General features: G+C 43.0%; 1 protein-coding gene across 4 annotated transcripts in view; it reads right to left on the reverse strand.

Annotated features, from left to right (window-relative positions):
• Positions 1 to 13,616, reverse strand: part of LOC131505832 (chondroitin sulfate proteoglycan 4-like) — a 69,867-nt gene that overhangs the window by 13,116 nt on the left and 43,135 nt on the right. For all 4 annotated transcript variants that reach the window (XM_058719560.1, XM_058719557.1, XM_058719559.1 and 1 more), the window contains one exon: positions 6,422 to 6,594. In XM_058719560.1, coding sequence (XP_058575543.1) covers positions 6,422 to 6,594 — 173 coding nt within the window. The remainder of the gene's footprint in view (positions 1 to 6,421; positions 6,595 to 13,616) is intronic.

Below are 13,616 nucleotides of genomic sequence, written 5' to 3' on the forward strand. Positions count from 1 at the left end.
CAAGGTTGAAGGCAATCCCTTTCTGGCCCCAAGGTGACTGGCAGACATCTATTTTCTTAAAGGTAAGCTTTTGAAACCTGAAGGCAGAGAGCTAAGGGTTATTAAGAGTGTCTTGGATGAACCCAGGGGTGAAGTGGGAGCACTCTGATATATAGAATCTGATCATTCTTCCCCTAAAATAGTGTGCACATTCTGTAGGTCCACAAAAGTACACGCGGATAGGACTGTTAAGAGAATAACACTGTCAAACTCAGCCAAAGGCAGGTTAGAGCACTCTGGAGCATCTCTTCATTCCGAGGGTCTTTGTAAATGTGGCTCCCTATGGTCCTGATAAGAAAATCACAGCATAAGCCTTTTACACTAATCTTTCCCACAGTAGGGCCTAAAAGTCAATCACAGCTTCGAAATTCCCACTGGAGAAGAGAGTAACCATACTGTCTTAGAGTCAGCTGGGAAAGGGGGGAGGGAGAAAGGGTCACATACAGTCCACTCACTTGATTCTCCACGACACGATGGCTTTGTTAAAGGTCCAAGTCTCTAGATAGGACAATTGTTGTCCAGAAGAAGCAAGGGAAACAGAAATGTCCAAAAAGTCTCTATCTTGGGCAGATGTTCATGGAGAAAGGAGACTGTAGAAAGCCAAACAATTCAGAATGGTAAAGCCTCTAAGATTTCATTTGGGCTAACCAAAAAGTCCTATATGCTAAGGTTTGGATGACAACAAGGTCCTGTGCTCCTGAAGGATGAGCTCAGATAAATGACTCTTCTTTCTGTGCCCTTTATTAATTTTACCAGGGCTGGCACCATCACGTGTGTAGAGACCAGCTGGGTATGCAGGGCTCACGGTTCCCAGAAGAGGTCACAAGTCTGGGGCAGCCCAGGGAGTCACAGCTTAGAGGGTGCACCCCAGGCATCATGCTAAAAAAAAGTGGAACTGGGTTAAGTCCCAGAAGGGATTATCCTCAATGAGAATGGATAGAAGAGGCATTTTTAGGAGACCTAAGTTCCTAAATGGTGATATCTGGAACTCTCCAGCTAGAAATGGGCAACTGAAAACCAAGTCCAAATAATTACCCATGCCCCCTCCATGACTGAGCCAATTTCCATAAAAATGCCACATCAACAAGGTTTTCAAGGAGCCTAACAATATAGCCATCTATAGCCCTCCCTGGCAGAAAGGTCCAAATCCACATTATATGGAAGTAAACATTGACTTTCGTGGGCTTTATGCCATTAAAAGCATGGAAACCTTTAATTAAACTACCAAACAAGATTGTAGAAAAGGTGATCAATTCATTCGGAAGAAATAGAAGGTAGTATGGGACATCTTGCTTTTTTGTAGAGAAGTGTATGTAGTACGCTAAATAATGTAGTAGGCCAATATCAGAGCCAAATCCCTTGAACTTGTGAAGATTACCTTCTTTGACAAACACTTTGCAGATGTCATTAAGGATCCCGAGACTGGAAATTACCCTGGATTATCCAGGTAACTGCAATCACATACATCTGTACAAGAGGGAGGCTGAGGGGTATTTGCCACAGACAAAAGAGGAGAAAGGAAAGCGACGGTGGAAGCAGAGACTGGAATGATGAAGCTACAAACCAAGAAATACTGGCAGCTACCAGAAGCTTTCAAAGGCAAGGAAGGAATTCCCCCTCAGAGCCTCCAGAGGGAGAAACAACATGCTGACACCTTGACTTCAGCCCAGTGAAATGGAGTCCCGACTTCTGGTCTCCAAAACTATGAGATAACACATTTCTGCCATTTCAAGCCACCAAGTTTGTGGCAATTTATTATAGCAGCCGTAGGAAATTAATACAAGGAGAAAAGATAAACCGCTCTCATTTAAATGGATATTAGCTCTATCTGCTTTTTCAGAGAAAGAACCAACAGTTCTAAGAACAAGAAACATTTTTGGTTATTCGAAGCTACCGGGCCAGGACCCATGAGCCAATTTCCAGTTTGAACAATGAGTAGGTAAGTGACAATGCAGTATTTCTACACGTAGAAAATATGGCGACACATAATCCAGTGACTTGTAATGGCAAAATCCAAATTACTAAAACAAAACACTGGTGGGAAGTGCCCAAAATGACTACTGGGTCTAGTTACCATGGAGCTTGCTACTGAAGAGACCTCAGGAAAGTAGGGACAGGGAGGCCAGAGTGATCATTAACACAAAGACACTGATCCTTCTCTGCTCAGAAAACTACAGGGCCAAAGTTCAGCGATCCCACTGTGTTCGCCATTAAGTTGTGATAAATTAATTTCTATCCCACGGGAAATGTGCTTGCAATTTCTTAAAATGTGAGCGTTATCTTGAGCAACAGACTGAGACTCTGGAAGAAGAGGTAATTGGACAAAATTCACAACACAGAATCCATTGTATTGTTTGCTAAGCGTGGCCCTGGAAGGCTGTGTTTGTGTTGCCGCAGCAGAGACAACGATGGATGACCATCCTGCCACAAGAGCACAATGGCTAAGATGCAATTCCTGGCTTTATGGAAAAGAAAAAAGGCCAGACATTAAAAACCTCAAAACCAGAACACTTTGCTTTTTAATGATTTCAAATTATCTAAGCAAGCACCAGAATGAAAATCACTCAATTAGCCCTGTGCTCTCCTTGGAAAAGACTAGTGCCTTAAAGAATTCGATTCATACTTTGTTCACACATTCTTTGAAATGAACACTAAATGTCTACAAACGTAAAAAGTTTCCATTTCACAAAAATTTGATGATTCACGTTCTCAGTGTATGTTTAATTCTTCAGGATATAAGATTTTCAGCACAAGTTCTGTGATTTAGCTTTTCCCATTTAGGCGGATGTGATAGTACCGCAAAAAACAAGAGTGTTACTTGATTATCTTGGTAGGTTGACGTGGTATGGTTTGAAAACAATGGTGAGCTTATTCTGGGATAAGAAAATATTTTGAGCTATAACGTAACAAATGTATGCCTACAATTATTGTGATCAAGTATGATATTAAGCATCATGGAGTGTCTAGATTTCTTTCACAAGCTAAAGCCATCCAGAGTCACTGATTAAAATGGTCATTTTTGTTTATCCATCAAAAAAACAAGAAAGGATGTGGGTTTTATGTGCACACTGATACGGTGGCTTTGCCTCCCCAGCTGAGAGTGGTACAGGGCTGGAAACAATTTAGTCCTTTAAGGTAAAGGTGTGAAAGAGAACTCAAACATAACTGCCTAAAACATTCTCCCAATTAGACACTTAGCAGGTTATTGGCTAACTGAAATTTGAAAATTTGAAGTTAGAAAAACTGGTACAGAATGCCAGAAAGCAATCAAAGCCATTTGCTTACATGAACATGGCTGCATAGTTCCAAACTCCCTTTACAATTGAACTTGATTCCTGCCTGAGTCATGTCTCTTTTCACCAACTAAACTGAAGAGGGCTAATCAAAGCACGTAATACGTGCTTGAAAAATGTCTTCATTAAGTAATTCCAGAGAAAAGGTTTTGATTATCTTCATCACCTCCAAAGCCTGCCTCTGCCCCTTCTTTTATACCTCAAATTGTTCTGGAGCTGCTGGGTAGTAAATCTGAGCCATGATAAAATGGCCCAGAGTCTCTAGCAGTATCCTATTCAACAGAGGCCATAAAATTGCAGATTTTAGGAAACGATTTACATTCCATTTGCATGTGAAAAAGGAGAGAGGATCTAGAAATGGGAAAGCTAGGAAGATAAATACTAAGTGTGTTCCTCTTCCCAAGTCACAAATAAAACTGTACATTTTTGAACACACAAGCTAAACAGAATTGAATGTCTTCAGATTAACGCCAGTTGTATTGAATTTATTGATGGTACCCTGTTTTTTTTTTTACAATACAGACATACCACTTTATTTTTTTTTTTTTTTTTTTTTTTCAACGTTTTTTATTTATTTTTGGGACAGAGAGAGACAGAGCATGAACGGGGGAGGGGCAGAGAGAGAGGGAGACACAGAATCAGAAACAGGCTCCAGGCTCCGAGCCGAGCCATCAGCCCAGAGCCTGACGCGGGGCTCGAACTCACGGATCGCGAGATCGTGACCTGGCTGAAGTCGGACGCTTAACCGACTGCGCCACCCAGGCGCCCCAAGACTTGATGCACAATCTGGGGCCTTGTATACAATAAAGGGAGCTTGCCTTTGTCCTCTGAGTCAAAAGCACTAGGACGGGCTGCTGGCACGGTGGGTGCTTGGCTTGGAGAGGAAAAGGCCTTGTATGTTGAGAAGAGCCACACATCTGGTCCATTCAAGAACAATGAAAGTCCTCTCTCAGCATGCCTGACTTGTGGCACGGCCCAGGCTGTGCTTCCAGATGAGCCTGCCCTGTGCCCACAGCAAAGACCAACAGTTGGGCCCAAGGTCTCTGGTCCCGGACACCCCTTGGCAGGGCCCTTATAGCCCTGAGCCCCAATCTAACACCTCACTTGCCCCAGGCAACACCTGCCACTGCTAATATGTTTTGACACTTGCCTCTTGGTTCTTAAAGAGGAAGGAATAATGAGAGGAAAAATAAAACCTTATAATAATTGGATTTTAATCAATCAAGACTTTTATTGCCTGCCCTCAAGCCTTTTAACTAGGCTGGGGTTTTAATTCCTGTTTATAATGGTGTTGGATTATGAAAGTGGTTTGTTTTCATAGGAAAATGTATCATAAACAGCTTTCAGATTACCAGGCTAGCCCCCTATGGTAGAGTGTTCTGTCATTTTCCAATTATCCAGGGTCTGCTCTCTGTGAGAGGACCGTCCTTCCTCACCCTGTGGACATCAGGCTTGTTCGTGTGACTCTTTCGTCAACGACATGTGAGCAGAAGTGATACCTGGCATACCTGAGCACAAACTTTAAGAGTCATTGTGTGTTTCTAGTGTCACTTCTTTTTCCTCTGCCGCAAATACAGCAGTGTCCAAGAGAGGGGCTGCCCCCTCCCCTTGGGTCCTGGAATAAAGGAGAGGTGCACAGCAGACCTGTAGGCACCTCGCAGCCCATATACAGCATAAGCGTGAAATCAACTTTTGTTACTGTCAGTCATGACATTTGAGAGTTGTTACCGCAGCATAACCTAGTGGATCCTGGCTACATATTCACGAAAGCCTAGTTAGACCACATTCAGCTAAAAGATTGTGTATTTGCAGTGAAAACCAGCGGAAGTTAATGCTTGGCATGATCACCGTAAAAAAGGGTTTTTTAATTTTGTTTTGTTTTGTTTTGTTTTTTAAAGAACGAGGGCAAGAGCCAAGGCATCTTTATAGGACTGATATCATTCCTGTCATTATTTAAAATGCAAACTGACCCTGGGCAAGTGTTCATGCGTTAAGCTCCCCACACACCGCAGCGTTCATCCTAACCCTTTTTTTCTTCCTCCAGAGTGCATTTGTAAACTAGAGAATTTATACTTCCTCTTTTCAGTGCTACATTCAGAGATTGCACTGCCTCATGATCTGCTCCCTTCCATGCACCCCGGACAAAGGCAATTACAAGGCAAAAGCCAGATTCAATTCTCCTATATCACATTGGAGAGAAATGGCTCTAAGGTTAAAGGTGGACACTCTTGCTATTTCTCCTAAACATGACTTCAGATTTTTTAAAATTTCCTAGTCACGTAACGCTCCAGCCAAATCAGCTATCGAATCCGCGTACCCACTGTTTAAGAATGGAAAAAGTGGGGCGCCTGGGTGGCGCAGTCGGTTAAGCGTCCGACTTCAGCCAGGTCACGATCTTGCGGTCTGTGAGTTCGAGCCCCGCGTCAGGCTCTGGGCTGATGGCTCGGAGCCTGGAGCCTGTTTCAGATTCTCTGTCTCCCTCTCTCTCTGCCCCTCCCCCGTTCATGCTCTGTCTCTCTCTGTCCCAAAAATAAATTTAAAAAAAAAAAAAAAGTTGAAAAATAAAAGAATGGAAAAAGAAGGGTGAACAGCATGCAAGAATCATATTCAAGAAAGCTTATCCATTTAAATAAAAAGGTACGTGGATGGTGGTGGTGGTAAAGTGCTAGTGAAGTTTGAAACAGATGGTTCTGGCCACAGATTAAATACAGATTTATATATACACATCTAACAATACAATACTAAATAACGTTGATAATTTTACGCATTAAATATAAATGTTACCCAGACGTGTCCTGCAGGAGTTATTCCCGCTCCTCTGCTTTGGGCTTCCTTTAAAATCTGTCTTCGTGATAAAAGGATTCCTTTTTATGTGTTAGACACGGAGTTTGAATTTGCTTAGCGTTTTCGGACAATTGTGTCATCCTGTGCTACTACTAAATGTCTGGTATCGAAAACCAGCACGGCTGAAATGCGTAACTGCCTGGGCAAAGGGGCACGTGAGCTTGGCCTGACAGGGTGAAGGCGAGCCAGGGGCCACCCTGCACAGCCACCCAGCCCTGCCCAGCTGCATGGATGTCAGGACTCACCAGAGTCTGCGTAAACACGGAAACCTCCTCTGTGCTGTTGTCAGAACTTACTCGCACCAACCTCCCAAGTCTAGGGGAACTTATAACCGTAAAAGTTACAGTTCTGTTTCCTGTGCTGTCCGCATCATTGGTCACAGCTCTCAGGTCACCGGATGAAAGGGGTTTCGTGGAACCTAAGTGAAGATGAAAGCAGGCATTTAAGTATGAAGCCTATGAAGGCTGCCAGATAACAAAATGATCCTTAAAGAGCCCTGAAAATTCTGGAAGACACACGGGACTGGCCAGCTCTAACTGGAAATTGTGCTGTGAGGGGCTCATGATCCCGAAGGCATCTATTTAAGGATGTGAAATAGATCCTTAAATCTATTTAAGGGCCACTAGGGCTGGAGATGAAGGAGGGAAACATTCCTCCCCAGTCCCCGCCTGGTCCTGCACAGCTTATTGATCCCCATGGGTAAAAGGCAATAGCAGTGTGCGTGGCTCGGAGTGCAGGACGGGGGAGCTGGCTATGTGGGCCGAGAGAACAAGAGACAGTGCCCTCCCCTGGGGGCGACAGACGCACCCTGGCTTGCCTGTGGCTGTGTGTGTTCAATGGAGTGTCCATCCGTGGGCATCTGGGGAAGAAGTGGGTTCTTGAACAAACGTGAAACATTTCCAGAGGACCCCAGACCTGCAGGCTTCACGGACGTTGTGGGGAGGGAGGGACCTTTGCAAATGCCAAGGGACAAAGAACCAGGAACACACGAGTTTGTGTGCAAATGCGACCGCATGTGGCAACTAAAGCCCAGAGAGGCTTGGGACATGCAGGGTAGGGCAGTGGTTCTCAAATGGTCTGTGGTGAAGGATCAGGGCTTCCCTCCTCCCCCAATCCTCTGTTCACTGATGGTTTTATAAAATACAATAAAATGTCATAGCAAGGTCAGAGTGGCATACAAAATTCTAAATATTTTCTCTTCTTATCAGTTCACAGAGCAGAAGGTGTGTGGACCACAGTTTGGGAGCACAGAGTCGGACTACATACCCCTTTACTTCACACTGACTGGGAGGGAATGTCCTCAGCCTTACAGGGTAGCAGGTCTGAAAGCGAGTCTCATAGTCCTCCTGGCCCAGAATCTCACCTTATCTATTCTGTCTTAGCCCTGCTAAAGGCTTAGCATTATGCTTTGCGCAGGGTAGCTCCTGAAGTAGGCACTTTATAAATTGTTTATGAAACAAGTTCATCAGTCAACCACCTAATAAGAACTAAGCCTCCTGAATGACATCTGTTTTGCTTTGCTTATCAAGTATTGTAGGCTTAGAAAGCAAGGGCCACTAAACACAGTGTTTAAAACTTATCAAGCTCTTGGGGCGCCTGGGTGGCGCAGTCGGTTAAGCGTCCGACTTCAGCCAGGTCACGATCTCACGGCCCGTGAGTTCGAGCCCCGCGTCAGGCCCTGGGCTGATGGCTCGGAGCCTGGAGCCCGCGTCAGGCCCTGGGCTGATGGCTCGGAGCCTGGAGCCTGTTTCCGATTCTGTGTCTCCCTCTCTCTCTGCCCCTCCCCCGTTCATGCTCTGTCTCTCTCTGTCCCAAAAAATAAATAAAAAGCGTTGAAAAAAAAAAATTAAAAAAAAAAAAAAAAAAACTTATCAAGCTCTTAAAAGTGGGACCTAACTAACAAAGGGGGAAGCTGGCTTTGGGTAAGATTTTTAGACGTGTGAGCTTTGTTCTGAGCCTTCGATTTGGAGGCTCCCTTTAAAACGCTGAACAACAAAGGCCCTGCAGTGGCTCAGTCGGTTGAGCATCCGACTTTGGCTCACTTCATGATCTTTTGGATCTTGAGTTCGAGTCCTATGACAGGGCTCTCTGCTGTCATCACAGAGCCCGCTTCGGATCCTCTGTTCCCTTCTCTCCTTGGTCCTCTCCCGCTTGTGCTTTCTCTCTCTCTCTCTCTCTCTCTCAAAAATAAATAAACATTTTAAAAAATGCCTAGCAACGAACACAAAAGTAAACAAGTTGGAACTACATCAAGCTGAAAAGTGGTCAGCAAAGGAAACCATCAGCAAAATGAAAAGGCAACGTATGGAATGGGAGAAAATATTTGCAAACCACGTATCTGGTAAGGGGTTAACATTCAAAATATACAAGGACCTCATACAACTCGATAGCAAGAAAGCCAAATAGCCCAATTTAAAAATAAGCAAGGGACCTGAACAGATATTTTCTAAAGAAGACATACAAATGGCCCATAGGTACATGAAAAAGTGCTCGACATCACTAATTATCAGGGAAATGCAAATCAAAACCTGCATGAGATATCTCCTCACCCCTGTCAGGATGTCCATTATCAAAAAGACAAGAAATAACAAATGCTGGTGAGGATGTGGAGACGAGAAAACCCTCACGGACTGTTGGAGGGAATGTAGATTGGTGCAGCCACTGTGGAAAACAGTATGGAAGTTCCTCAAAATATTAAAAATAGCGATACTATACGATCCAGCAATCCCACTTCTCGGTATATATCCAAAGGAAACAAAACCATAACCTTGAAGAAACAAATCATATATACAAATATATATGTGTGTGTGTGTGTGTGTGTGTGTGTATATATATATATATATATATAATGTATATGTGTATATATATTATATATATGCATATATATAATATATATTATTATTCAGGCTTTAAATACAATGAAATTCTGGGGATGCCTGGGTGGCTCAGTTGGTTAAGCATCCGACTTCAGCTCAGGTCATGATCTCACAGCTGAGTTCAAGCCCCGCATCTGGCTCTGGGCTGACAGCTCAGAGCCTGGAGCCTGTTTCAGATTCTGTGTCCCCCTCTCTCTCTGCCCCTCCCCCATTTATGCTCTGTCTCTCTGTCTCTCTCTCTCAAAAATAAATAAACATTAAAAAAAATTAAAGAGAATGAAACTCTGTCATTTGCAGCAACATGGATGTAGCTGAGAGCATTATGCTAAGGGAAATAAGCCAGAGAGAGAAAGACAAATACTATATGTTATCACTTACCTACAAAAAAAAAAAAATATATTGAAAAAAAAAAAAAACCAGTTGAACTTATCGAAACAGAGAGTGGAAATGTGGTTGCCAGGGGATGGAAAATATAAGAAGAGGTTGATAATCAATACAAACTTTCAGTTATGAAATGAATAGGGTCTGAGGATCTAATGTATGACACAGTGACTACAGTTGATAGCAATATACTGTATAATTGAAGCTTGCTAAGACAGTAGAACTTAAATGTTCTCACCAGAAGAAGAAGAAGAAGAAGAAGAAGAAGAAGAAGAAGAAGAAGAAGAAGAAAGATAAATATATGAGGTGATAGATTTGTTAATTAACTTGATGGGGGGAATAATCCTTTCACAATGTATGGGTATATCAAATCATCATTTTGCATACTCTGGCTATCTTAAAAATTTGTTAAGTATACCTCTCTGTAGATCTGAAAAACAGAACAAAATAAAACAAAACAAAATGTCTGAGCCCCTGGGCTGGGTACTAGGTCCTGGGATTCTAGGGGTGAGGCACGAGTGTCTGCCAATGTCAGCCTCAGGGACACAGTTCAGGCCTGGGTTCAGGACTCCCTTGGCACAATTTTGGCAGTTACCCCAAAATACTCATGTGATGCTTGTAACTGCCTCCCACATTTCTCTTACTTCTTTGCTGCTGAAATGTTTGCAGACGCTGCCCTCTTCCAGCTTCTGGAGCTGGGGGCCCAGGATCTCAGGTTGCCAGGGGAGGCCAATAGTCAGTGTTACACGAAGTCAACTATGGCCCGTTCTTTGTTACCTGCCAACATAGGGTTCCCTCATTCTGTCAGGTGGATTGTGTTTTTATGTGTGCAGTCTCTGGGTACCCAAAGTTCTCTATCTTCAGCTTTTCTTTGGACCTTTTCCCCACTGAGCCTTCTTTTTTTTTCCAATGCTTATTTATTTATTTTGAAAGAGAGAGAGCATGTGATCAAGACAGGAGAGAGAGAGAGAGGGAGAGAGAGAGAGAGAGCCCCCAGCAGGCTCCGCACTGTCAGGGCAGAGCCCTATGCAGGGCTCAACCTCACGAATTGTGAGATCATGACCCGAGCCGAAATCAAGAGTTGGACACTTAACCAACTGAGCCACTCAGGCATCCATCCCACTGTGCCTTCTTAATTACCTCTTTCTTATAGAGGACTCTAACTTTTCACTTATTCCTTCACCTCCAGGGATACCTTTGGCAGGTAGTGGTGGATAGGAGGGATTCTTTCTTTAAAACAATATCATTTGTCTTAACCTTTTTGGGGAGAAGACCCACCAGAGATGTTCCAGACCGAGAGTGCTTTTCTCTCAGCCACGGTACATCAGTCCCCATTCACTTGTCCAGCTGCCTAACCCTGAAGGGTTTCTAGGGTTTAATTCCTATTCAGCAGCCATCCTGGGCATGCTCAGTCAGCAAGACTAGCTGGCTCCATGTTGTAACTGACTGATGAGCATCTTTTCTCGTCCAGCCCAATTCACAGAAAGCCAAACGCCATTTTCCCCTCACCCCACCTCGTTTTATTGCAAGCACTGATATTTTCATCAGTGAACTCCAGGCACTTAATTTGGGAAGGATTTCTCTAAGGTCCTACCTACCTGTATATTCCATAGAGTGACCATCCTATAAGAAGTGTGGCAATAAAAGGCTCATGACCATATCTGTTTGGCTAGCCCTCACTCCATATGCACCTCTTAGAGATTTGAAAAGCAAATCTGCATGTGAAAGACTCTGAGTCTCCCAGTAAAGAAATCTACTTTATCCTTCTCTTAAATACAGCATTTCTCAAACATACTTATATCCTATTGTGTTTGTTTGATGAAAAACAACCACCTCCATAACAGCCAGAGTTTCCTGGTCATGAGGCTAGAAGGCCTTGCTCATTTCTTCAACAGACATTAGCAAGTGCCTCGCACATGACAACCTCTACATAAGGGGTAGAGATGTACTAGGAAACAGCACAGACACAGTCCTGCCATTCCTTGTGGATATCATGACAATCCCAAGAAATACAGATTTTTTTTCCTCACTACGAAGGGATAAAAAGTGTCAGAGAGGTTAACCAATTTGCCTAACAGCCAAATGTAGGTCTCACTTACTCTGAAATGAATATTTTTAAAATTGACACTATATTGTCTATACCATACTACTTTAAGCTCAGTGCTGGACTGATAACTGAGTTAGGAAATGTGATGAATCACTCAACAAATCCAACAGATTCTCCTCTCCACTTTCCGAACACATCGTGCCAAACCTCTTCCCTGGTCTTCTCCTCCACAGCCATGCTGGGCTCTCTGGTATGCTCACCCCTCTTTGTTAACATTCACTGAAATGCACTTATTCTTGAAGGGACAGCTCAGGACCTGTCTGGTCAAAGAGCTCCCCCTGACTATTGCAGTCTGTGGGAGATTTCCCTCCCCTGAACTCATGTCACTTACCCAGTGGTCGCTTACTCCCTGGACCCTTAGCATATGCTATGCATGATTAATGTACTCTTAAGTCTAAGTCTCTTAGTTCACCAATTAGTAAGCCTTTCATTTTTTTCCTTGAGAATTGACAATCTTCTTACACTTCTGGATTATCTCCCACTAAGTCTTACAATATTCAAATCAGTGTTGCAAGACTAGCTGACTAAAAGGTTTTTAGGAGTCTCTGCTCCAAACTCTCGCAACACAGTGTGATTTCCTTCTGCTTTCTTCTCTCCCTCAATTTCCACCTCAAAGGACAGATGGCCCGTTGGTGAGATGTGATTCCCTCTGTAGCATGACTGAACCCCAAAGGGATTGAAGTAACACAGTCTGCTATGAATACCCTTCACTGATCAGCTACTGTGTAAGCTTATATTCTAGACTAGTTTGAAAAAACTCTCCAAGTCAACCCCTCCCCAACACTCTTTGTAAAAGAGCCAAGTACCATTTGGATATGCAGAAAAACTAGGTCCTGAGGTCACAATATGTTCTAACATGTCACAACTAAAGAAAAACAAACACATTCGATAGTAGCATTCAAGGTGAGAAACTGGTTATAAAATTATAAAATTATCTGGGGAATAAATTTTGCAGGAAGAAATAGAACATGTGTGTATGTGCGTATGAGTATTTATACATATACATACACAAAATAACAAAATTAAAATATCCATTGAGTAGATGTTTTTTCTTCATTCATACACAAAAAGAGGCCATTTAGAACTGCAGTCCTTCCTACTTTAAAATAACTGAGTTAAAAAATGCCTTTCACACTAGGCAGGGCACAGAAGCTATGGTTAACCTTAAAATAGTCACCCATTAAGTACTCCTACAAGTATTTTGGCTCATCCTACAAATTCTTACAGGTCTCAAGTCAGGGCCACTTTTTAAGACTGAGTCCACAAGGAAGGCAAAATAACATGGCCAAAGTCTGTCAGGCTGGTGGTCAAAGTCCAACTGGTATGGGGACTAGTACAAGTAAAAAAAATAAAATAAAATAATTAACTCATGCTGGGTTGCCGTATTTCCTTACTTGAAGGGAACAAAACACACAAAATTTCTACATCATCATCACCGTTACTAAGTTGCTGTGCATATTCTCCTGGTTGTGTATGTCAATCCGCCAATGATATATCGCGGAGACAAAATAAAGAGCCTCCATGATGACCTCGTTCTCGGAGAACTGCTGTTCTAAAATGGACACAGCCCTGGAACACAGTCACACACAGAAAGGAGAAGAGCTGCCATGATTCCAGCACAAGATTTGGGGTTGAGAGTTGGCACTCGGTCTTGGGCTTATGATTCCTATTAGTTCTATGACTCTGAAACTGCCTGAGCACCAATGTTTTTTTATCAACATTGCATCATGCCAAATAGGGGTGATGCAACTTCCTTTTATAGACATTCTTTCATTTAAATCCTTAAAACAATCCACTGTAGTAGATAAAGATGAAAAGCACAGTAAAAACACAGGTAGTGATAGTATCTGAATGTCCATTCTATAACAAGAATAGATTTCCTGCTATTATGGTTTTATAAAATGTATAGTTCTATAAAAAGCATTAGAATTTCCCTGATATTTTAGAACCTATAGGTCAACTGGAGTCTGACAAGAGCAGCAGTAGCTGACAGCTGACACCTGGAGTCACATTGGAAGGGGGGCATGGAGTGCCTCCCTTCCCTTTCAGCCAAAGTACTGGCTAATAGATGAGGGA

Source organism: Neofelis nebulosa, chromosome 1 (genome assembly GCF_028018385.1).
Source record: "Neofelis nebulosa isolate mNeoNeb1 chromosome 1, mNeoNeb1.pri, whole genome shotgun sequence".
Classification (NCBI taxonomy): Eukaryota; Metazoa; Chordata; class Mammalia; order Carnivora; family Felidae; genus Neofelis; species Neofelis nebulosa.